This window comes from Mustela nivalis, assembly GCF_964662115.1.
Source record: "Mustela nivalis genome assembly, chromosome: 1".
Classification (NCBI taxonomy): domain Eukaryota; kingdom Metazoa; phylum Chordata; class Mammalia; order Carnivora; family Mustelidae; genus Mustela; species Mustela nivalis.
This window is the reverse complement of record NC_139020.1, coordinates 134,030,192-134,056,164: the sequence shown is the minus strand read 5'-3', so window position 1 is coordinate 134,056,164 and position 25,973 is coordinate 134,030,192. Positions and strand designations below refer to the sequence as shown.

The 25,973-nt window shown below is 37.7% G+C and overlaps 2 protein-coding genes across 2 annotated transcripts in view; one reads left to right on the top strand and one right to left on the bottom strand.

The window, feature by feature from the left end:
• Positions 1-2,048: 2,048 nt before the first annotated feature.
• PP2D1 (protein phosphatase 2C like domain containing 1) lies at positions 2,049-23,902 on the top strand. Its single transcript, XM_082729112.1, has 3 exons — positions 2,049-2,215; positions 8,528-9,591; positions 21,977-23,902. The coding sequence occupies exons 1-3, from the start codon at positions 2,187-2,189 to the stop codon at positions 22,774-22,776; spliced, it is 1,893 nt and encodes a 630-aa protein (XP_082585238.1). The 5' UTR covers positions 2,049-2,186; the 3' UTR covers positions 22,777-23,902.
• Positions 22,967-25,973, bottom strand: part of RAB5A (RAB5A, member RAS oncogene family) — a 29,120-nt gene continuing 26,113 nt past the window's right edge. The window contains exon 6 of the mRNA XM_082729140.1: positions 22,967-24,406. Within this exon, the coding sequence (XP_082585266.1) occupies positions 24,291-24,406 (116 nt within the window). The 3' untranslated portion in view covers positions 22,967-24,290. The remainder of the gene's footprint in view (positions 24,407-25,973) is intronic.

The following is a 25,973-nucleotide window of genomic DNA, read 5'->3' as shown; positions in this document are numbered from 1 at the left end:
CAGGGAGAAAAGTATCTCAATCATCAGTTTCAGAGAGAGAAAGTATAGTGTCCAATATTTGTAAAAGTGTCAACCTTCCTCTTAATTTAAAATGAAAATAAATACCAGTAAACTCCTACTTTTCTTTTTTTAGGCCCATTGTTAATCAAAAATGGTGTAAATTGGTATAATATGTATAGGTGGCTATTTGGCAAAATTTGGAATATTTGTTCCTTGTGGGAAAAAATTCCTTTTCTTCAAATGGTATCCCCAGGCTAAAAACAGTGTCTGATACACAGTGTATCTTCAAAAAAGGGTGGTTAAATAAATTTGAAAAATGCAAAATGTACTTTGTCATTGATAGAGGAATTTTACTCTTAGGAATTTATCAAATGGGTATATGTACAGGATTTTTTTGTTGCAGCATTGTTTTTTGTTTAGTGTTTTAAAGATTTTATTTGTTTATTTGAGAGAGAGAACACAGAAGTAGGGAGGAGGAATGGGAGGGCAGGGAACAAGCAGACTACCTGCTGAGCAGGACCTGGGTGTTGGGCTTAATCCCAAAACCCTGGGATCATGACCCAAGCTAAAGACAGATGCTGTTGTCCAGGGGGTCTCTTTTTCGATGATGGACCGAGGAAGGAAGAAAAGAACATTTTCACTTGAGAATCCACTTACTTGCTTACATTTTCCACTATAATAAGAACAAGTACAAGTTTTATGACTTTTTCTTTTAAATTAATTTTTTAAAAGATTTTATTTTATTTTAAAGATTTTATTTATTTATCAGAGAGAGAGAGCAAGCACAGGCAGACAGAGGCAGAGGGAGAAGCAGGCTCCCTGCTGAGCAAGGAGCCCGATGCGGGACTCGATCGCAGGAAGCTGGGATCATGACCTGAGCCGAAGGGAGCTGCTTAACCAACTGAGCCACCCAGGCATCTCTAAAGATTTTATTTTTAAGTAGTTTCTATACCCAAGGTGGGGCTCACAACCTCGAGATCAGGAGTCACATGTTCCACAGACTGAGTCAATCTAGAGCCCCAGATCAATCCATAAATCAATCTGTATTTATTGTTCAAGTATAATTTATTTTTTTTTAGAGATTTATTTATTCATTTGAGAGGGAGAGAGAGAGAGCACAAACAGGGGGAGGAGGAGATGGAAAGGGAGAGCCGTCAAGAAGGCTTTCCATCAAGAGGAAGAGCTGGAGGTGAAGTGGAGGGAGCCAGGACCAGCTGGAACCTGCCAGGCATCTCTGCATCTACTGGTCATCTCACTGAACCATGATGGCATTCAGATATGGTGCCTCCAAATTCCTTTCTTGGCCAACTCTAACCTGGAACCACACAGGGAAGAGGATTCTGTGAAACAGTTTCCAGCTTAATCAAGGTAATGCTAGGAGATTCTGGAGCAAATGTAATGATTTCCATTTTGAACATATTAACTTTGAGTTGGCTGTAAAACATCCCCACGGAAATGTCTAGTAAGCTGTTGTCTTGTCTAAATTTCTTCAATATGCAAACAAATTGCTCTAGAACTTTAGTTTGAATCCATCCTGGGGTGAGAGGGTGGAATGCAGTTTTGGATTATAAGCCTAGGAACTAAAGGTATTGGCCAGGAGTGAAGACAATCTCAAGAAACAAAAAGACAGTTCAAACAAGGTCCAGGAGTCAGATAATGAAGTAGGGCAGCGAGATGGAGTGGGCAGACCCTGCAGGGCAGGTAGGAGGCAGCCTCCTGGAGGGACGGCCTGAGATACCTTACCTCCACCAACTGAGAAGAGAACTGGTGTATACATTAAGCGTAGCCTTCTGGAATCAGTATTTTGAAAGTGCCATACTTACAAGAAAAAAAACTCAACTGGATAGGCCTTCCTCTTATTTTTTAATCCTAGGATGGAGGCATAAGACAGTATATTTAATGAATGATTCTCCTTTTTGAAATTTCAAGCACAGGTTTGTTACTGAATACAGTTTTTGCCCTTCCTCCTTCATAGTCCTTCAGAATCATAAAGAGAGTTCTGACCAAGGTTCCAGGTGATGTCGTGAACATTCCATGTGGAGAGGTCTCCCATCACATCTGTGGGACAACGCCCCCCGCGACCACCATCATAACCACCTCCAGCCATCACCATTACTATCCAAGTTGGAGGAGCAGAGACTGGGGAAAGGTGGTAAAGAGAAGGCTAAGGGAGGTAACAATTCCAAATGAGCAAGGAAATTAATAGTGCTTTCAGGTAAATTTTCATTTCTATTGGATGACAGATGTAGTCAATGAACATTAAAAAAAAAAAAACTCAAGTGTAATTAACGTACAGTATTACATTCATTTCAGGTGTACAATGTAGTGATTCAACAGGTTTTTTGGTAAAGATTTATTTATTTATTTGAGAGAGAGAAAGAGAGAGAGAGAGAGAACATGAGCAGGGTGAGGGGCGGAGGAAGAGTCAGAATCTCCAGCAGACTCCACAATGAACACAGAGCCTGACCCTGGGGCTTGACTTCTCAACCCTGACATCATGACCTGAACTGAAATTAAGAGTCAGAAGCTTAACTGACTGCACCAGACCTCCCAGTAATTCAGCAGTTCTGTATATTACTCAGAGCTCATCATGATAAATGTGCTCTTAACCCCCCTCCCCCCCCCTTTTTTTTTGCTTGTTTGTATACAAGTTTGATGAGAAAGAAAACACAATTGTAAGAAACCAGAACACTCACGGGTCGCTCAGGCTGAATACACTTGATAACCCTCCCGGGCAGAGGGCTGAAAACTATTTGGCAGATTCCCTAAATCAGTAAATCAGATCCCAGTGTAAATGATCAAGGCCACAGACAGACAAGTAGGATCCCAGGGAGAGTCTAGGAGGTGGGACTCTGTGAAAGATCCCACCTGTTTCCCTCACCGCCCCTCAGGTAACTGTCGATTTATTCTCTATACTTAAGAGTCTGTTTTTTTGTTTGTTTCTTTTTTTCCTTTGTTCATTTGTTAAATTCCACATGTGAATCATGTGGTATTTATCTTTATCTGACTCACTTCACTTATCATTATACTCTCCAGATCCATGTATGTTCATACAAATGCGAGATTTCATTTTCTATGGCTGAGTAATATCCCAATATCCCAAGTTTTATATACATACATATACATATATATGTGTTTGTGTGTGTAATATCATATATATGGTTATAAGTAATATAAGTAATATCTATAAGTATGTAGTATTTATATGTAATATTTATATCTATATATGGATATTACTTCTTTATTCACTTCTCTATCAATGGACATTGAAGCTGCTTTCATAATGTGGCTATTGTAAATAATGTCCTCCATACTGTTTTCCACAGTGGCCACAGCAGTTTGCATTCCCAACGACAGGAACAAGGGTTCCTGTTTCTCCTCATCCTCGCCAACACCTGCTATTTCTTGTGTTTTTGATTTTAGCCATTCTGACAGGTGCGAGGTGATATCTATCTCATTGTGGTTTTGATTTGCATTCTCTAACGTTGAGCATCTTTTCATGTGTCTGTTGCCATCTGTAAGTCAATAAACAATTTTATCTGCAATGTTCTTTTTCCTCCACTTTCTTAGTTATCAAATGAAATCGTGGCTTCCTGTTAGACTAAGTATATGAGGAAATGATATATTCTTCTGACTACCTTATACAAAAGAGGGCTTCCATCCCTCTCTATACTCTTATTCTGCCTTGTTTTTCTATCTTTCTTTCTTTAAGATTTTTGTTTACTTATTTGACAGAGAGAGAGAGAGAGAGATCACAAGTAGGCAGAGAGGCAGGCAGAGAGAGAGGGGGGTAAGCAGGCTCCCCGCTGAGTGCAGGCCTTGATCCCAGGACTCTGAGATCTTGACCTGAGCCAAAGGCAGAGGCTTAACCCATCTGAGCCACCCAGGTGCCCCTCTGTTTTTCATGTTAGTACTTACCCCCAGCTGGTATTACAGGTATACATGTTTCCTTTATGTATTGCCTTTGTATCAGAATATAAGCTTCATCAGAGACCATGCCTGTTTTGTTCACTGTTGTATCCCCAGCAAATAAAACAGTACTTAGCATATTGCAGACACTCAAGTATTTGTTGGCTGAATGAAAGACACATTACACTCTAAGCATAGCTTCATGTGAAAGAGAACTATACTATGGCTATTCCCCATACACAAGAAAATAAACCTCTGGTGTAAAAGATTGACTCTAAGTCAAAGGACAGTAGTAGTGTGCCTTATAGATTGTCCCAACAGTTAGTTCATCAAGCCTCAGGAAAACTGCAACCTTTACATGAACATTGCCAAATAATAGAAAATAAAAATATTTGTAATACATTTTAGCCCAAAGAGCTCAATAGCTTTGCCAGTACTCATTTCTCTCCATACTTCTCTGCTTGCCTGTCCAGTTCCTTCCCTGGGTCCTCTTCCTCCTGTTAACTGGTCATTCCCTTGAATTTGCCTTGGACCCCCCCTGTTGATCTCTCTCCACTGTGAGTTTTTCTGGGTAGGCTTCTCAGGTGTTGTGATGCCACTTATAGCTAGATGAGGGGTTAGGTCCCTGGGTGGGCACTGTCCTGGACTTCATCTGACCTGTTTAATTCTTTGCATGAGCACATGAATGGCTCTGCAGACTCCTCCCCTCGAAGCTTCAAACCTTACCTGTCTGTGTGTCTTTAGCAACATGTGCTCACCATAGGTGGCCTGGCGTAGGTGTTGAAGAAGTGAATGGAGGGTGTGCCTGGGTGGCTCAGTGGGTTAAAGCCTCTGCCTTCGGCTCAGGTCATGATCCCAGGGTTCTGGGATGGAGCCCCGCATCGGGCTCTCTGCTCAGCGGGGAGCCTGCTTCCTTCTCTCTCTCTGCCTGCCTCTCTGCCTACTTGTGATCTCTGTCTGTCAAATAAATAAATAAAATCTTAAAAAAAAAAAAAAAGAAGTGAATGGAGGCTGATCAAATTTGGTTTTGAGACTGAAGTGTTTATCAGTGAAATTGATATAATTTTGGTTTTTGCTTTTAAAGATAAAGATAATAGAATGAAATAAGACAAAGTTGAAACAAGAATGGAAAAATATTGATAATGTTTGAACCTGGTGGTGGGCATATGGGGGCTCATTATACTCTTCTATTTTTGTGTAGTTTTAATTTTTTCTGTTTAAAAAGACACACACAAAAATTTGTTGTTGAGGCAAAGCCAGGAAGGCCTACAAATATGCTAATATTTTCAGAAGCATTTATGAGGTGGAAATTTGTAAATAGGGGTGTCTGGGTGGTTCAGTGGTTTAAGCCACTGCCTTCAGCTCAGGTCATGATCCCGGGGTCCTGGGATCGAGCCCCGCATCAGGCTCTCTGCTCAGCGGGGAACCTGCTTCCCCAACTCTCTGCCTGCCTCTCTGCCTACTTGTGATCCCTCTCTCTGTCAAATAAATAAGTAAAATCTAAAAAAAAAAAAGAAATTTGTAGATAAAATTTTACAATATAAATGAGTAGCTATATTCAGTACAGTTGTGCCCTTCAGGGAATTAAATACAAATAAAGAAAACAGCAAAACATTTAAAAATTTTCAGAGCTTTGCTTGTTTAATTTTAAATCATATTGCTATATGTAAGCCATAAATGAAGGTTGCTAAAGCCCATTGCCAATTACACCATCTTATTTATCATTTATCATAGAAAATTTTCATCGCTAGATATAAGACTTTTGCATAGCATATAGAATGAAAATTCTACTGGGAAAAAAATCTTAAAGATATTTGCCTATTTTCTATAGCTATCGTATTGCTTTACTTATGCATTCATTTTTAGTTCACATAAGTTTCTCAAAATGGTGTTCCATTTTCTTTTAAGTCTTTATTTATTTAATCTCTACACCCAACGTGGAGCATGAACTCAGGACTCCAAGATCATGAGTCCCAGGCTCCTCCAACTGAGCCAGTCAGGTGCCCCTAAATTGTGTTCTGTTTTATGTGTCCAGTTTATTATTATTTGTTAAAGTGAGTAACCATTGTAGTAAGGCAATGATATATACAGTTTACCACAACATATTAATAAATACATATAACACAATTCTCAAACACTCAGATTCAGGTACTGCTATTAAAAAAATCCTCATCCAGGGCACCTGTCTGGCTCAGTCAGTAAAGCAATTCTTGATCTCAGGGTTGTAAGTTCAAGTCCCATATTGGGTGTAAAGATCACTTAAAAAAAAAAAAAGATTCCCATTGACTTACTGATTTTTTAAAAATTGGGTTTGTTTTTTTTTTTAAGATTCTATTTATTCATTTGACAGACAGCGATCACAAGCAGGCAGAGAGGCAGGCAGAGAGAGAGGAAGGGAAACATTCTCCGGCTGAGCAGAGAGCCCGATGCAGGTCTCCATCCCAGGACCCTGGGATCATGACCTGAGCTGAAGGCAGAGGCTTTAACCCACAGAGCCACCCAGGCGCCCCATTAAAATTAGTTTTATATAGAATATATTTTCCTCTAAGCGTTACAATTTCATGTGTTCATGTCATGTGATATGTTTTAATTTGGTTCAGTCCTAAGTGTCCCTTTTTGCTTAGAGTAGAAGGTGCAGGCAGTTTTCAAGCGTCCCCTATTGCCAATTGCTTCACCATTTATCTCATTTGATGCTATAAATAATTGTGTTCATTTACAGATAAGAAAGCAGATGTTCAGAGAAGCTTAATAACTTGGCTAAGGCTATATAATTTCTAAGTGACGACAGGCTTTTTTTTTTTTTAAGACAGTTCTTTTTTTAAAATCCAAACTCTACATTGTTCATAGTATATTGTTTTGTCTGTCCATATTCAAACTTTCAGTATGAGACCATGACTTAGTATTGAGTAATAATGGCAGATTTTAGGATGGTCTACAAAATTTACATTTCAGAAAAGATGACAGATATATTTTATAGGTAAGTATATTTATGTAAGTTATGTTAATACTATTAATGTATTATTATATATTTAATTATTATGTTTAATATAATAACACATTATATAAGTGATATAATTATAATACTTATATAGAAAATATATAATATATATTACTGATATATGATAATTATAAAATGACACATATATTATTAATATATTATAGTATATCTTATATATACATATTTCAAAAGATAGATAACAGGCCACTAACCAAGACTGGGATTTGGGAGGTGGGGGTGAGACTAGAGAAAAAAGGTGAAAGTTCTTTTATTTCTAGTTTGTCTTCCTGTCTTGAACTTAAAAATGATTATGTATTACTTTTATGCTCAGAGATACTATTTTGTCATCAGGACTAAATATATTCATTTCTTATTTTAACAACTATAAGCATTCTTGAATACCTGTTACTATGCTTGGAATATTCCAAGTCCCTACGGGCCTCAGACATTCTTATTGTTGTAGGCGTATCTAACACATTCAATGTACTAAGATCAAATAAAACTTCTGTGAGTTGAGTTGAAGTTAAATATAACTTACATGAAGTTGAGTTGAAGTTAACATGTCACATGTCATAAACATTTAAAGCTACTAACTAGGGGCACCTGTGTGTCTCAGTGGGTTAAGCCTCTGCCTTCTGTTCAGATCATGATCTCAGGGTCCTGGGATGGAGCCCCACATCGGGCTCTCTGCTCAGCGGGGAGCCTGCTTCCCCCTCTCTGCCTGCCTCTCTGCTTACTTGTGATCTCTGTCGGTCAAATAAATAAATAAACTCTTTTAAAAAAATAAAGATTTTATTTATTTTAGAGAGAGTACACCAGCAGGGAGAGGGGTCGAGAGGCAGGCAGAGGGAGAGAATCTCAAGCTGACAGAGCCTCATGCAGGGCTTAATCCCCCCATCCTGAGATCATGACCAAAGCCAGAAAAGCTGGATGCTTAACCGATTGAGCCACCCAGGCACCCCTCCTATTCATTTTCCTGTGAAACCTTTAAGGAGGGGGGAAAAAAGTATTTTCAGCAAGATAAAATGGAGTACAAAAATAATTATGCTGAAATTTTTAATCAAATAGCTAGTTTTCAAGCATAAACCTTCACATGCCTGGGATACAAGCTTGTGCTGATTTCTCTGAGTATTTGTTCTTAGATTTCTAGTTGACTTCGTAGAGACTTTGCCCAATTTTATTCAGGCATACAAAGTTCAATCATCAATTTTTTGAGTACTTTTTGTGCGTCTTTTTTTTTTTTTTTTAGGAATGATAGAAAGATGCATCAGAATATTCAATAGTAGGCCCGCATAGAGTTTTGAGAACCTAAAACAAATTGCAAAGACAAGGGTCTGCTTGCAAGGACTTTCAATGTGTTGGAGCACATGGGTGGCTCAGTGGGATAAGTGCCTGACTGTCCACTTGGGGTTGGGGCTTAGCTCATGATCTCACGGATCAAGAGATCAAGCCCAGAGTGGGGCTCTGTGTTCAGTGGGAAATCTGCTGGAAGGCTGTCTCCCTCTGCCCCTGCCAGGTGCTCACTCTCTCCAATTCTATGATACATAAATAAACATAAAAAAGAAAAAAGCTTTCAATGTGTTATTCATGGCATGTCAATATCTTTTGTCCTGTTTGCAGAGTGTTTTGGAAATCAAGGGAATGGAATGAGGGAAAATCAACATTTGAATCAGAAAGTGACATCTCACTTTCATTGAGAAGAAGGTGTTCTAGAAGGAAGAAGAAGGACAGACCATCAGGAGACTCTGAAGACCATGAAGAGAAGCGTGACCAACCGATGACAGTTCCCTGTTCCATATGCAAGCGCGAAATTGATCTACCTGATGTTTTCCTCCATAAAAAGCAGCATGTGGCTCTGGCCACCCTGGGGTTTCAATGGATAAGTACAAAGAAACCAGCGCTTCCACTGGTTTCCATTCAGAGACAGTTTATGATCACTAAACTATTGTCATTTTCTATATTCACTGAAAAAGTCCTCCAGAGCATTAATAATGCTTTTGAGCTACTTTGGAAGAAACAAATACCAGCATACTATAAGATCATTGATAACATTCACAGGAGTTCCATATGTTCTCAAGCAATCTGTCATGGATTGATTAAAGGTGTAGCCATTTGTGAAGACAGAAATTCTACATGGAAAGCTGACATGAATGATAAATTCACTGTTGTGAATAACTTTGGCAATAAACCTGATGTGTGTTTTTTTGGTTTGTTTGATGGACATCATGGCGCTTCAGCAGCAGGCTTGACTTCAATGGAACTCCCAGTTTTACTTCTCCATCAACTTTCCAGATTTGATCCTTCCTACCAAATGACTCCTGAAGAGCAAAATGTAATAAAATCCTTTCACACGGTATTTAGGGAAGAATACATAGCTATAGAAGAACTTTTTTCCTCCATAAAGAAAAAGAGAAAAAAGTTGAAATGTGAATATGAAAACATACACAAAGCCTTTGCGAAAGCGTTTTGGAGAATGGACAGGCTTTTACGTCTTGGAAGGAATGAAGTGTCCAGGGTTCGATGGAGTGGCTGTTCTGTAGTTACTTGTATATTGGAAGGCAATATTAAAAAACCCTATACTGAGAAGAACTGGAAAATCAATAAAGCTGATGACTTGGCAAAGAGTTTCCCTTCCCAGATGATGCCACGAATAATGTCTGGAGTACTCCATATTGCAAACACTGGTATGTACATGGAGTAGTCTCATTACACCTTACAGTTATTTTTTATCCCTGGCAGCAAAACTCCTCTTGCTTCTGGAGCTATTTAGTGACCTATGATTTAGTGACTTACTAATCCCTTGAAATTCCATTGACTAAGAAATGATCAAGAACCACAGTTTTTTTTTTTTTTAAGATTTTATTTATTTGACACGGAGAAAGAGATCACAAGTAGGCAGAGAGAGAGAGGAGGAAGCAGGCTCCCCACTGAGCAATGAGCCCAATGCAGGGCTCCATCCCAAGACCCCAGGATCATGACTTGAGCCAAAGGTAGAGGCTTTAATCCACTGAGCCACCCAGGCATCCAAGAACCACACTTTAGATGCAGATTGCAGGTACAAAAATAATTGTAATTTTTTTTCCCCAAGAAGGAACATATATGTAATAATTTGACCAAAACATTAAATTTTCTAAATGGGGTACCAATATAGCTGTAGATAAAGGCAAAGCAAACATATGACATTTGCTTAGATCTGAATGAAACATAAAACATTTCCCATACTTCCCTTTTTCAGGAGAATGGAAAGTTTTTTGAGGATTGTTACAAATCTGGTTGTTTAAATTGGTCAGTTATTCTGATAACACATTTGGAATAGGTCACTTGTGCTCAGTGGGCAAAGTAGTATCAATTTAATTTTAGAGAAAACAATAGTTTGTGCCTTTACTTGTGCCTATACTTATAAGTTTATAAGTATACATTCCCTTCTCAAACATTTGGCTGTGTTTTTAAAATTGTATTTCAAGAAGCAATCCTTTTAGGGCTAAAGTTCTACCTTAGGAGGTTGCCAAAATGGAAAGCCCATAAGTAAAACATTTTTAGCAAAGTTAAGCTGAGTGCCGTGAGATGCTTAGTCAGGTACCACTCTCATCAACAGAATTATTATTATTTTTAAGTAAACCCTACCCCCACTGTGGGGCTCAAACTCACGACCCTGAGATCAAGAAATCTCTTGGTCGGGCACCTGGGTGTCTCAGTGGGTTAAGCCTCTGCCTTCGGCTCAGGTCACGATCTCAGGGTCCTGGGATCAAGTCCCACATCTGGCTCTCTGCTTGGCAGGAAGCCTGTTTCTTCCTCTCTCTCTCTGCCTGCCTCTCTGCCTACTTGTGATCTCTCTCTCTGTGTCAAATAAATAAATAAAATCTTTGAAAAAAAAAAAAAAGAAAGAAATCTCATGGTCTATTGACTAAGCCAGTAAGGTGCCCCTGTATAGAGTTGTTATTATTATTTTTTTGAAGATTTTATTTATTTATTTGAGAGAGCAAGAGAGAGCATGTGCAGGATGAAGGACAGAGGGAGAAGCAGACTCCCAGCTGAGCAGGGAGCCTGATGTGGGACCGGATTCCTGGACTCTGGGATCATGACCTAAACCGAAGGCAGATGCTTAACCCACTGAGACACCCAGGTGCTTGATAAACAAGGACAGTTTATTATTTTATTTCATTTTTAAAGATTTTATTTATTTGTGAGAGAGAGCACAAGCAGAGAGAGTGGCAGACAGAGGCAGAAGCAGGTGCCCCACTGAGCAAGGAGCCCAATACAGAACTTGATTCCAGAACCCTGTGATCATGACCTGAGCTGAAGGCAAACGCGTAACTGAATGAGCCATCCAAGCATCCCTAGAGTTGTTATTATTTTTTTAAAGATTTTTATTTATTTGAGAGTGAGTGACAGCACAGAGAGAGAAAGGGAGAGAGAGAAGCGGACTCCCTGCTGAGCACAGAGCCGGAAATAGGGCTGGATTCCAGGATCCTGAGATCATGACCTCAGCCAAAGGCAGATGCTCAACCAACTGAGCCACCCAGATGCCCCTGCCCTAGAGTTATTATTAATAGTAGTGTCCACTTATTGAATAGGGAATATAGCCCAAGTTTTCATTTAGTCTTATGAGAACCCTGGTGTCTAAAGATATCCTCATATCTTCTAAGTATTTTTTTTTAAGTGCATTCGACATATAACATGGTACAAGTTTAAAGTATATTTATATGATATTTATATATTGTAATATTGCCGTTTGGGTGATAATTAGCACTTCTATCATGTTACATAATTATAATTTCTTTTTGGTCGTTGAAACAATTAAATTCTCATCTCAGCAAGTTTGGTGATTATAACACAGTATTCTCGATATTCCCTATACTGTGCTTTAGATCTCCAGGACTTACTACTTGCTCCAAGTTTGGACCCTTAAACATCTGTTCTATCTCCCTCTTCCCCCTTTATATCTAAGTGTTGTTACCCCACTTTTCCAGATGAGAAATTAGAAGCTCAGAGAGGTGAGATAATTTGTTCAGGGTCTCGGAGGTAGTAGGTATTGGAGCTGGGAATCAAGCCCACTATGTCATGCTGCATCTGAAGGGAATTGCTTCCACAACCAGAGGAGGCTGGACCCCAGCAAGTGGGATGTGTCTGAGATGGTTCCGAACCAAAGCCAGATAATCATAAAGACTACCACAATGTCCAGGTCCCTGGATGTAAGCCTGTTTCTGATCAAGCTCTGGTTCTGAGCCCAAGATGAGTACTCCAGAAAAGCAATAAAAAGAAGCCAAGTCCAATGCCAGGTTCCTCAGAATTTTGTCATTTCTCAGACTTTATGCTGAGATGGCTTCAGAGCAGGTCTACTTCATGCACAGTTTTCAGATTTTACACCACTCTGGGGACCCATATTCTTGGACGTGGGACCTCCATTAGAAAATGTCATTATAGGAGTGCCTGGGTGGTTTAGTTAAGCGTCTGCCCTCAGCTCAGGTCATGATCCCAAGGTCCTGGGATCAAGCCCCACGTCAGGTCCCTGCTCAGCCGGGAGCCTGCTTCTCCCTCTCCTACTCCTCCTGCTTGAGTTCCCTCTCTCTGTGTGTCTCTCTCTGTCAAATAAATAAAATCTTAAAAAAAAAAAAAAAAGAGGGGCGCCTGGGTGGCTCAGTGGGTTAAAGCCTCTGCCTTCAACTCAGGTCATGATCCCAGGGTCCTGGGATCGAGCCCCACATCGGGCTCTCTGCTCAGCAGGAAGCCTGCTTCCTCCTCTCTCTCTGCTTGCCTCTGCCTCTCTGCCTACTTGTGATCTCTGCCTATCAAATAAATAAAATCTTAAAAAAAATAATAATGTCATAATACATCAGGTTGTAAAATTGAAGGAAGAATTATGAGACAGTGAATAGACACTATCATTAAATGTCTAATTTCCTATGATTCACTACTTCCAGGATCACTGCTGTTTGGCTGGTTCTCATCTCCAGGTCAGACATTTGTTGGATCTAAATTTTCAGGCTTACATAATTGTGTTAAGCTCTTTTCATTTAGGCATCCTTTATTTTAATAGAGACAAATATGTAGGGAAAAGTTCCAACTTGTGAAAAGGAGGTCGTGATTGCTCCTGAGAGAAAATGATTTAAATCGGTTACAAAAAGTAAATTTTCACAGAAATTTATCAAGAGCATGTGTTGTATTTTCTATAACAAGACCTATAATTATAGCACGGGAATTTACCTTTCCTGTATTTTTCGGTATTTCCTGTACAAATTTATTTAAATTTGTAAAATACCAGGGCCATCCCAACTCAGGAATTAAATAAAACAAAACAAAAACCTCACTATATAATGAAACATGAGTGCAGTAATGAAGCCACTGAATAAATTTTGAATTCATGCATGTGGGAAAAAATATTTCCAAACTGACATTCTTGACTTTTTTATTCTTAGTGCTTCCCATTTATGTTTCATTTTATAGTTTCTCTTGGTGCTCTATTTTATTTCAACTAATCCTCATAGAATCAAAACACTAACAAATATATTTATACAGAATACATAATTATACTTTTCTCCTAACCTTAAATAAACCATAAGTTTTACATTTCTAATTAACCACACTAGTTCCTTAGAAACATAAAGGATTCTTATCTGATCCCTTTGTCTCTCCCAGTGTTTTTATTTTTAATAGCTTTATTGAGATATAACTCACAAAGCACACAACTCACCCATGTAAATTGTGCGGTCCCAGATGTGTGCATCCATCCCCATAGTCAGTTCTACAACATTTTTGTCCTCTTAAAAGACACCCAGTACCCTTTAGAAATCAGCTCTCTAACCTGCCATTTCTCCAGGTCCAAGCAACCACAAATCTACATTCTGTCTCTATACATATCCGTATTCTGGGCACTTCCAATAAATGTAATCATAGAATTTGGGCCGTTTTGTGATTGTCTTCTTTCACTTTGCATGTTTTGAAGGTTCATCCGTGTTGTAACAGGCATGAGTACTTCTTTTTGTTGCTGGGTAATATTTCACTGTAAAATTATGCTGTATGTTGCTTATTCATTTATTCAGTTGAAAAACATCTGAGTTGTTTCTAATTTTTGGCTATTATGATGAAGAATGCAGGCATGGACATTGTACATAAGTTTTTGTATGGACATGTGTTCACTCCCTTGGGTATATACCCAGGAGTGGGATTTCTGGGTCCTAAGGTAATTCTACACTAAACCATTTGAGGAACTGCCAAACTATTTTCCAAAAGGCTGTACCGTTTCACTTTCCTGCCAGTAACCTATGAGGGTTTTAATTTTTACACATTATCCCAATGCTGTATTTCTGATTCTAGCCACCTTAGTGGGTATGAAGTGGTATTGATTTGCACTTTTCTGTTGACTCATGATGTTGACTATCTCTTTATGTGCTTACTAGTCATTTGAATATCTTCTTTTGAGAAATGTCTACTTAAATCTTTTGCCCATTTTTAAATTGGGTTACTTATCTATTGAGTTGCAAGATTCTTTTTTATATTCTGAATACAAGTCCCTTACCAGTTGTATGGTTAGGAAATACTTAATAATAAATAAATAAATAATAATAATTAATTCTGATAATTAATACTTATCTTCTGATATTTATAGTTTTGATGTCGTCTATGAAACCATTGCCTAAACCAAGGCCACAGAAACTTATACCAGTATTTTGTTCTAAGAGATTTATAGTTTTATCTCTTACATTCTGGTCTATTATCCATTTTGAATTAATTCTGTATATGTCATGGGGTAGGGGTCCAACTTTATTCTTTTCTTTGTTGATAACACAGTTGTATATTATCTCTTTTACTAACTTATTTTGAATTGATTTCTTTATTCCTATTTATCTCATTTGTTAGGTTGTTAGTTATAACTCTTTGTTATACAATTTTTTAAGTTTAACCTCTCAGAGTCTACCATCAAATGATATATACCACTTTACATATAGAATAAAAACCTTACAACAGCATAATTTTATTTCTTCTCTCTCAGACTTTTTTGTTCATATGTGTGTGTGTTTATATATATATATATAAACTTATCTCTTTTTATACAAGCATACCTAGGAGGTATCGTAAGTTTGGTTCCAGACTACCACAATAAATCAAATACTGCAATAAAACAAGTCGGATGAATTTTTGTTTCCCAGTGCCTGTAAGTTATGATCACACTGTATTGTAGTCTATTGCATGAAATACATTATGTCTAAAAAGGCAATATGCACACACTAACGAAAAGTATTTTATTGCTAAAAAATGCTTATCATCTGAGGTCTCAATAGTGAGTTGTTACCTTTGGCAAGTAGAGGGTCTTGCCTTGATGCTGATGACTGCTGGCAGATCAGGGTGATGGTTGCTGAGGTTTTGGGTAGTTACGGCAATTTCTTAAGATAATAAAGTTTGCCATATCCATTGGTTTTCCTTTCATGAGTGATTTCTCTGTAGCACGTGACACTGTTAATATTTTACCCACATAGAACTTCTTTCAGAATTGGAGTCAATCCTCTCAAACCCGGTCACTGCTTTATCAACTGAGTTCATGTGATATTCTAAATCCTTTGTCGTCCTTTCAGTGATCTTCACAGCATCTTCACCAGGAGTAGATCAGATTCCATATCAAGAGAACACTTTCTTTGCTCATCCGTAAGAAGCAACTCATCATCCATTTCGTTTGATCAGGAGACTGCAGTTACACAGTCCCAGCTGCAGCCTCCACTTCTAATACTAGTTGTCTTGAATTTCCACCATATCTGCAGTGACTTATGGCACTGGTCTCGAACCCCTCCAAGTCATCCATGAAGGCTGGAATCAACTTCCAAACTCCTGTTAATGTTGGTATTTTGACCTCTGCCCATGAATCATTAATGTTCTTAATGGCATCTAGAATGGTGAATCCCTTCTAGGTTTGAACTTACTCTCCCCAGATCCATCAAAGGAATAATTATCTATGGTAGCTATAATTTCATAGAAGTATTTAATGACTTGAAAGTCAAAACTCGACTCCTTGACCCATAGGCTGCAGGATGGATGTTGTGTTAGCAGGCATGAAAATATTAATGTTGTTGTACATCATTAGAGCTCTTGGGTGACCAGTTGCATTGTCAATGAACAGTAATATTTTGAATATTTTTTTCCTGAGCAGTAGGTCTCAATAGTGGGCTTAAAATATTCAATAAACTGAATACACGCACTTTCATCCAGGCTTTGTTGTTTCATTTATAGAGTATAGGCAGAACAGATTTAAGACAATTTTTTTACAATTTTTTTAAAAAGACTTTTAATTATTTGACAGAGGCTGAGGCAGGCAGACAGGCAGGCAGAGGGAGAGGGGGAAGCAGGCTCCCCGCTGAGCAGAGCCCAATGCGGGGCTCGATCCCAAGACCCTGAGACCCAAGCCAAAGGCAGAGGCTTTAACCCACTGAGCCACCCAGGTGCCCTAGGATTTCTGGGATGGTAAATGGGCACTGGTATGTGAATGGTTTACTTTATCTATTCAGTATCTGTCTAGTTTGTACATATTTGGGGCTTAAAAAAAGTATTTTATTTGACAATGAGAGACACAGCAAGAGAAGGAACACAAGCAGGATAGGTGAGAGAGGGTAAGCAGGTAGCCTGATGTGAGGCTTGACCCCAGGACGCTGGGTCATGACCTGAGCCGAAGGCAGATGCTTAATGACTGAGCCACCCAGGTGCCCCTCGTTTTTTTTTTTTTTTAAGACTTTATTTTATTTTATTTTTTTTTAAAGATTTTATTTATTTATTGGACAGAGAGAAATCACAAGTAGATGGAGAGGCAGGCAGAGAGAGAGAGAGGGAAGCAGGCTCCCTGCTGAGCAGAGAGCCCGATGCGGGACTCGATCCCAGGACCCTGAGATCATGACCTGAGCCGAAGGCAGCGGCTTAACCCACTGAGCCACCCAGGCGCCCTAAGACTTTATTTTAGAGAGAGGCCGATCACAAGAGTGGGAGGAGGGGGCATTGGAGGAAGGTGAGGGAAAGCGAGAATCTCAAGCAGACTCTGTGCTGAGTGTGGAGCCTGATGTGGGTCTCTATCTCATGACCCTGAGATCATGACCTGAATGGAAACCGAGTCTGAGCCACCCAGGCGCCCCAGTACCTATTTGTTCTTAATAATTCCATTCAATGAGGCCCCAGAAACTACTTTTGTACTAGTGATGCAACCTTACATAATTGGTGAGCTTCATTCTTCTTACGTATTTAAAACATGCGTATCCTTACCTTGAGGCTGTATTAAAGCAATCACTTGGTAACCTTGAGAAGAGAAAGACAGGAGCTTGAGGTGGTCAGCAATTAAGGAATTGTGAATAGTAGAAAAGTATTGGGAAAGCTATGACTGGTCTCTGGATCTAGAATGAGCTCATTTGACAGAAAACTAGGGCACTAGAAAACAAAAGTAGTTTCTGATAATTATTTCCAGTTCCATCATTTTTCTTTAAAACCTAATTCAGGGATAGAATCCCACATTGGGCTCCTTGCTCAGCAGGGATCCTGCTTCTCCCTCTGCCTGCCACTCCCCCGACTTGTGCCCTCTCCCTCTCTGACAAATTAAATAAAATCTCTAAAACAAAATCTCTAAAATAATAATTCCAGAATCACCTTACTCTATGCAGGAAAAGAAACCATATTCTTTTTTTTTTTTTTTGAAAGATTTTATTTGTTAGAGAGAGAGAGAGAGAGAGAGAGAGAGAGAGAAGGATACAGAGCGCAAGCACAGGCAGACACAGTGGCAGGCTAGAGGCAGAGGGAGAGGCTGGCTCCCTGCTGAGCAAGGAGCCCGACTCGGGACTCAATCCCAGGACGCTGGGATCATGACCTGAGCCGAAGGCAGCCGCTTAACCAACTGAGCCACACAGGCGTCCCAGGTAACCAACCATATTCTTAAATAACCCTGACTTTTTTATATGCTTTACCTTCCCTCTCTTTTTCTGGGTTATGTTGGTGGTGAACTCATATTTTGTTAGGCTCTAGATGTACAATAGTGCATTTGAGTTTCATGGTCATACAGCTTACAAAATGAACAAAGGGATCTTTTAAATAATCGATGAAAACTGGCTCCCCATCAGCAAGGCTCTCATACTGATCAACAGTAGAGTCATAAACCTGGTGCCCATGCATACGAATTCAGCCTTTCTTGCCAAAATTAGTCTTGCAGAAAAACTGGATATAAGTTGTTTCCCTGACTTCATTCACATAATTTCATTACGCTTCCAATTTAGGTACACCTCAGTTTGAATTTCCTGCTCCTCCTCAATTGCTTTTTCTTTCCCCAATAACTATTTCATTTCTCAAGCTCTAAGTTATTGCTCCTTACTACTTTAAACCCATTAATCTACTTCATAAGAATTAAAAGTTTTTTTGTAAATGTGTCTGAAATCAAGTATTTATAGCTTCATCTCAATCTTTGGATTGCCTCTCTTCTCCTGCTTTCCCCTTCATGGAACCCAAAGGAAAAAAAAAAAAACAAAAACCTTTATCAAGTTTCAACTTATTAAAATCACCTTCTTAAATCTTCACAGTAACAATGAAAAAATAACACTGCAGGTAGAAAACTCAACTCAGGGAAATAAAAGTGACTCAATGAAGGTCACACAGACATCAAGTTGGAATTAAAGCCCAACCAAGTGTGTCAGACTCCCAAGTGTTTCCAATTCTCCACGCTGTTTCTTCCAAACCAAGCTATTTCTGGGCACTCCTGCATCCCAGATATGTTTCTTTTTCTTCCACTATAAATACTTTTTCTTCCATTTTCCTCCAGTTTTTTTTTAAAATTTTCCTATTATCTTTAATGGTGAGTGGCTTTATCTGAAAAAAAAAAAAAATCTTGATCTTGCCCATTCAGATCTAGAATTCATGATTCTAAGGTCACTCCAAAGTTTACAGAGTACTCTTCATTTTCGCAAGTTGAAGATAATCCAGCAATTAAGTGCAGGAGGCAGTCACATCATTGTTCTCTGTATAAGGAATACTTTGCCTGACTACACATACCATCTTGAAAAGGGTTGAGTATCATCTCAAAGCAGTTTTTCTAATCCCCATATAATTAATGTACCTCTTACAGTAATCCTGTTCCACTTTTGTTCTGATAATACTTTCTGAAGGGCACAATCTCTCCAAACTGCTGAAGCTGGAAACTTTGTCTAGGAATTTGAAGTACTGATGTCCAGATTCACAGAAACTTTTGTATAAGAGTCTTCAGATCAGCTCACTGTCTATTCTCATTCCCTCCCGAGATGTTACAGGAACCTTTCTTTAAAGCCAGTCTTTGGGACGCCTGGGTGGTTCAGTTGGTTAAACGGCTGCCTTTGGCTCAGGTCATGATCCTGGATCTAGTCCATCAGCGGGGAGCTTGCTTCTCCCTCTGCCTCTGCCTGCCACTGTCTGCCTGTGCTCACTCTCTCCGACCAAAAAAAAAAAAAAAAAAAAATGCCGGGCTTTAAATTGTCATGAACTGTTTCTTTCCCCTTTCGGTTCCCCAGACACGTGGACACAGAGTGTTATTTAAATCTTCCTCCAATTTCCCCTCTTCCTTGGGACTTTTTGTTCATTAGTCTCTTAACTTTCAGTTTAATGTAGTCATCTGCTTTCAACAATTCCACTTGTAGCTGACAGCATATGCAACGTAGGCTCAGGCAACAAGAAAAAATTATTAACTCTGCACATAACAATTTTTGTTTGTCCCAACAGTACTCCTCCAAGGCTTGAATCTTATTTACCCTCTACTTCTTGGACTATGCATGAATAGTTGAGTATAGTAAGCACCTCTTCCTCACGTTTTTCTTCATGTACCATTCACATAGGAAAGGATGTGAATTATTCAGAAGGCACTATTTCCATTTACACCAGGATGAACAAACTGTCAACTAACTCAAAGCCAGACAGCAAGTAAATGATAGAGTGAAAAGAGCAACCAGAATTTAATGACCCTTCTTCTAGAAGTTCTATTGTACTCAGTCCAAGGGATGTTCACAACAGTAAAATAAGCCAAAATGACATTTCCTACATCTAATGAGCAACTGGGAAATGGAAAAAAAAAAAAAAAAAGGCAAATAGTGCATAAGGTTATGCTTACCAATTTCTGCAGAGGCAACTAAAATAAAGATACCAGTTTACCACTTTTCACTGTAACAACATAATTGTATTAAATTATTTTCAAATTATACAACAGAAGAACAGTACTTTTTCTTTTGCTGAGTGGTCTCTGAATTGCCGCATGCAAATAAAACATTTATGAAATCAGTCGATTTAACTATTCTGAGCCAAATAATGTCCCCTGTGTTTTCAGAGCTATGGTCGCAACTATTTCTAGTTTATGTACACACACATAACAGAAATTTTCTGAAATTTAAAAGAAAGAAATTTAAAAGAGGTATTGAATCATATGTCCTCCTAACAGAACATCTGATTACCCAGGTGGCATGTTCATTACCAATCCATGCTGTTTTCCTGGTACAGTAATAATTTACAACTCAGCAAAAGTCAAGAATTATTTTACCAATTTATCTTCTGCAGAGTTTAAGTAAAATGACCAGAAGAAAAGACAAGTTAATACAAAATAATAACCAAACTACAGAAAAGTAAGAGGTCATGTAGTTTTTAGGACTATCACTTATACAGTTCTCTGGTTTTAAAAACATTTTCCAGGGATGCCTGGGCTGCTCAGTTGGTTAAGCATCTGCCTTCAGCTGGGGTCATTATCCCAGGGTCCTGGGATAGAGTCCCACATCAGGTTTCTTGCTCAGTGGGGAGCCTGTTTCTCCCCCTGCCTGCTACTTCCCCTGCTTGTGAGCTGACAAATAAACTAAAAACAAAAACAAAAACCAGTATCTTTTGAACTCCCATTACTTAATGAGCCAACAGGTTCAGCCTATGTCTGACACTGATGCTTCATCAACTTAAACTCTTTAGGTCCAACCATACTATAGTTGGGTAGACTTTAGCCTTCTGAAATCTCAATTTCTTTACCTCAAAAACAGGATTAGAATTGAACCCCTGTAGCAACAAAATTCAGATTCCAGGTATAGTATCATGCTTGAAACCAGATATTCTAATGTAAATTTTGCATGATCCCAGGGATTTTAATTCTCAAAGGTACTGTAACATTCAAACATCATTCAAACTCCATCTCAGAATAATTTATATACCCTCTTATAAACAATGATTCCTTATCAAGAAAAACTTGCTTATGCTTGAATATACAATCATGTTCCTGAAAACTTGGGGAAAATTATTTTCTTAATAAACTAAAAAAATTTTTAATAAACCAAAGTTAGTTTCAGTAGTACAACCATCCCTTAATCTGTTCAGATTATGTTTAGATTTTTTAATGATTTCAATGAAGCACACATCACAAGTTCATCTGAACCATGATAAACTACAATCAACTTTTAAGACTTCAGTTTTTAATCAAAGGGTTTAATTTAATGTTGGCTAGCTATTATCCATGTAATACATTAATAATACATTTTTTTTTTCTTTACAGGGCTAATTGACTTAATTTCTTTTTAACCACACAACATGAAACTAGTAAGACTGACATTAACAGTGGCATTATAATTTTCTTCATCGCCCATACCTATAATGTGCTTAAGTTTTAAGTTTTACCAGGTACAAAACTATCAAACTCCACTTTAAAAAAAAAAAATCAATGCTTGTGTTTTTAATTAAAAAGGCATTTATTTAAACATTTTAAAAATGTCTACTCTATAGAATATATGCTGGTCATAAAAAAGTTCAACTCTTGGCTCTATAAAATATTCAGAAGCTGTTTCATAAAAAAATTAATGGTTATTTTGTATTTGTAGTTTTAGTTATTTTAATATTAAGTGCAGCATTTTAAACACCAAGTTACTAAAAAATGAGGGATAAACAGGCCTCTCAGTTTCAAATGTTAATTACCGTAAGTCACCTAATATTATCAGTATTTCACATTACATAAAAAATATTTTAAAATGGCCTATTTATGCACTGAAACACAGAATAAAATTAACAGCATATTTTGATACAATTGGCTGTTAAATTTCTAAGATCAATTTTTTTCTAATAATCTTCTAGGTAATGTACAAGCAATCTTATGCAGAAATGGAAGAGGCTTTTGCATAACCAAAGAACACACTACGCGAAACATAACAGAAAGAAGAAGACTACTTCAGAATGGAGCAATGATCAGTTCAAATGAACCATATGGGCTCCTAGAAGGGCAAATAAAAACCACACGAGGACTTGGATTTCATGGAAATCTCAAACTGAAAAAATCTATTATACCAGCACCTCAAACTATCTCTGTCCCTATTGATGACTTATGCCAATTCCTTATCTTAGCTACTAATGGACTCTGGGAAGTTTTGGATACAAAGGAAGTCACTGCACTGGCAATGACAATATTTCAAGTATATAAAGAAGCCTATTATTCTAACACACAAAATCAATCTTTACCATCCAAAGAGCCTTTCCCAATCTATGAACCAAGCAATTCTGTATCAGAAAGTAATATCCATATATTGTTTCAGTATAAACCTGAATCTACAGAATGTGTATCAACTATAAATTCAAAGGAAAATTTGTTTGATTCAACATGTTCTAACCCTAAAAATGAACAAAGATTTCTACCAGAAATGAGTAATCATGATCTTTACAGTGAGAAAGTAATCAATGGACCAACCAGTGTAGATGAAGTGTCCAAAAATTCAAGTGAAAAAGAACCACGCACTGAAAGTTTCTATGAAGGTGCAGCCAAATATATTAGCCATGAACTTGTAAGTGCTGCTTTAGTGGCTGGCTCCAGAGACAACATTACAGTCATGGTAATACTTCTCAAGGGAATTGAGTATCAGTTTCTGACTGACAAAAGATAAAGTTCCAATTATCAAGAGTATAAAAATGTAAAGACAATTCTTCAAAGAACCAGATATTAGGATAATACTTCAATACCACATAAATAATTTTTAAGACTGTATTAAAGAAACTATAAAAGCATATTTTAAGTTACATAATGCCATTTATATATGTTCACTGTTCCATGCCAAAAAAGAGAAAAACAAGTACTTGCTTTTTTATACCACTTTATTCCAACCTGAGCACCTCAATATAAAACTAAACACTGGTGAACTGTTTTCCTTACTAATTCTGAATTACTGTAATGTACAAGTTCTGCTAGCAGTTCAACACTTAAATAGATTAAATCATCTCTGACACATGGTAGATTTCATATAATGAAAATACCTAGAACAATTAGTGCAATATACTGAACTGATCAAAATAAAATGAACTTTGGAAAACAAGCCTGCAAGATTGTTACTAACATACTGCAATACTTATGTTACAAATTACTGGTACATTGTTTATTATGGTTCTAAGCCATGTAGGAACAGAAGCCCCTTCCTTTCAAAGGGAGAGAAAAGGAAAAATTAGCTGTTTTAGTAACTGTACATTTTGTATACTTTTAAGTAATTCTTAAATATTACAGGAAAGTAATAAACATATATGGAGACTACAGTGCAGTACCCTATTTACAGTACAGCTGAAGATCGAATTTAAAATAATCAAGTTTGAATGTACATAATTGTTAGTGCATTGACTATATTATGTCCAAAGGGAACAAAAGCTCCCTCCCTTCCCCCAAACAATAAAACCTATGTAATGGCTAGCAGTGATTAAACAGAAATCACAGACACCTGGTTCGTTCCACTTCTGCTGAAGAGCTCACCTGTTTGAAGGGAACACTATCCATTAAGATGCATTTATCAGTATTCATACTCTTAAAACAAGATGAGGTTACATTTGACTTTTTTTTAACCCCACTAAAAATATCAGGACTGGCTATACTTTAGATACCACTAATGTTCGTGTTTTCCCCCCTGAAGATGTGGGACTGTTTTCTTGTGGTTAACTTGTTAAAATGTGGAATGTACATTTTAAATATGCATACTAAGAAATTACCAGTTGCCTGAATACTGTAGCTAAGCATAAATATTTTTAGAACCTCCTTCTAAAAAAAGACTGTTTTTGAAAAGCCCAAATTAATAAGTTCCAAATCTTTTACATAGAAGTGGCTGGTTAACTGTGGGTTTACATCATCCTTTGACTCTATCCCTGGTGACGAGAAATGATTCCCTAACCGTCCAAGGAAACAAGCGTACACGCACAACTCTCATTCCCCCCTTCTACTTCTGAAACATTAGTCAGAGGGTCACATGCATGTTATTAAAAATTAAGTTCAAAACACTTAAAATAATTCTGTATTAGAAACTTGACTCTATCATAAGTCTCTTCTTTTTGGAAGTCATACTGGGCTGTTTAAATGCTCCAATTCCACTGTCATTAACATTTAGGAAGCAGAAGAAAATTCCAGCAAGTTCAAACTGGAGGTTTAGTTACTACAACACTGACTCCTGGTTGGCTGCGTGGGTTCAGTAAGGTCTACTCCTCTTCCTCTTGCAGAATTTGCTCCTGGATTCTGTGGTTCATTCTTTGGCAACTTTTTAGCTGAGAGATAAATTATTAAAATACACACAATTAGAATATTCATGTTAGAATTATTTTCATCTGCTGACTTATGATCTCCCCCCGTGCTTGGTTAACCCTAACTATCACAGAGCTATTTGCTCATTCTTTTCAAGTGTTTATTTAGTATCTACTAGATATTACCAAATACTATTCTTTGGTCAGCCCTTAGTGAGGTTAGTGGGTTGAGGGAAGGGTAAGATGAGGAACAGTTAGAGACATACAATTAAAACTTAAGTTGACTAGAGCTATATTTAATTCTTTATATTCAGTTAGTACACCAGAATAGTAGTACTTTATTTCATTATCATTAATACCTCTACTGTTTAAAGAAAATCTAAGTCAATAAAAATGATGGCCAGCCAATGTTTATAAAGAATCTTAGCTTGAATCAATGATCTCTGGACTGCTACATAAATACTTTTCACCAGTAGCTCTGCCTACTCTAAGCAGACTTGATTCTGAATGGTCTACCTCAAAAAACTTTCCCAGTTCTGGGCTGCATGATCCTGGCTTGCCACGTCTGGATAAAGTCCTCAACAAGCAGTTATAGTTTTAGCTCTGCTAAGCTCTAATGGCCATTCTCTGGAGCCTGGATCCCACTGATTTAAAAACATACCTGTTAGATGTAGTCTGCTTGAATCCCAAAGATTCTTCATATGCTGCATTCACTGAATATTAACTATCTCTATGAGTACCAGTTATAAAGGTGACTAAAAATATTGGTCTTATCAACCCTGGGCAGAGACTACTATGGTTGAATTCTAGCTTTACCTTAGCCATGACTCAGGTTACCCAAAAAGTTGAACATGCTCTACTTCAGTATCTAAACGCTCAGCTGCACTTTGGATCTTTTATTTGTTTTAATATTTCACATCAACATTAATCATCTTAAGAATCAAGGGAAATGCTGGAAGAAAAGCCTTCACCTTGGGCTAATTCACTAGAAACGGTGCTAGGGATGGTTACCCAAAAAGTTGAACATGCTCTACTTCAGTATCTAAACGCTCAGTTGCACTTTGGATCTTTTATTTGTTTTAATATTTCACATCAACATTAATCATCTTAAGAATCAAGGGAAATGCTGGAAGAAAAGCCTTCACCTTGGGCTAATTCTCTAGAAACGGTGCTAGGGATGGTAGGGTAAATGGTAATAAAATGGCAAATTTCCAGTGAAATATATTTTCAAACGAAGGCTTATAGGGATAAAGAGTAAACTAGCATTTATAAACTTTACTATAATTAATACTCCTAGATTTTGAACTGAGATTTCTCCCTTTATCATACTTTTCAATGAGCTTTCTATAATTAGATCTGAAATTACAAGGCTGAAGGAAATAAAGTAGAATGAGAAACTTTTAAGCTTCTACTGGTAAACTTTTACTGTGAGAAGATAAAATAAAACACAACTTAGAGGTCACAGAAGCAGTCTTCTGTCTCACATCTTATTATTACTTATCATATTACTATAGTAAAGGTGATAATATTTGTTTGCTATATGGAAACTGGAGCTTACCAATTTGCCCCTAAATTAGGATTTTAAGAGGCT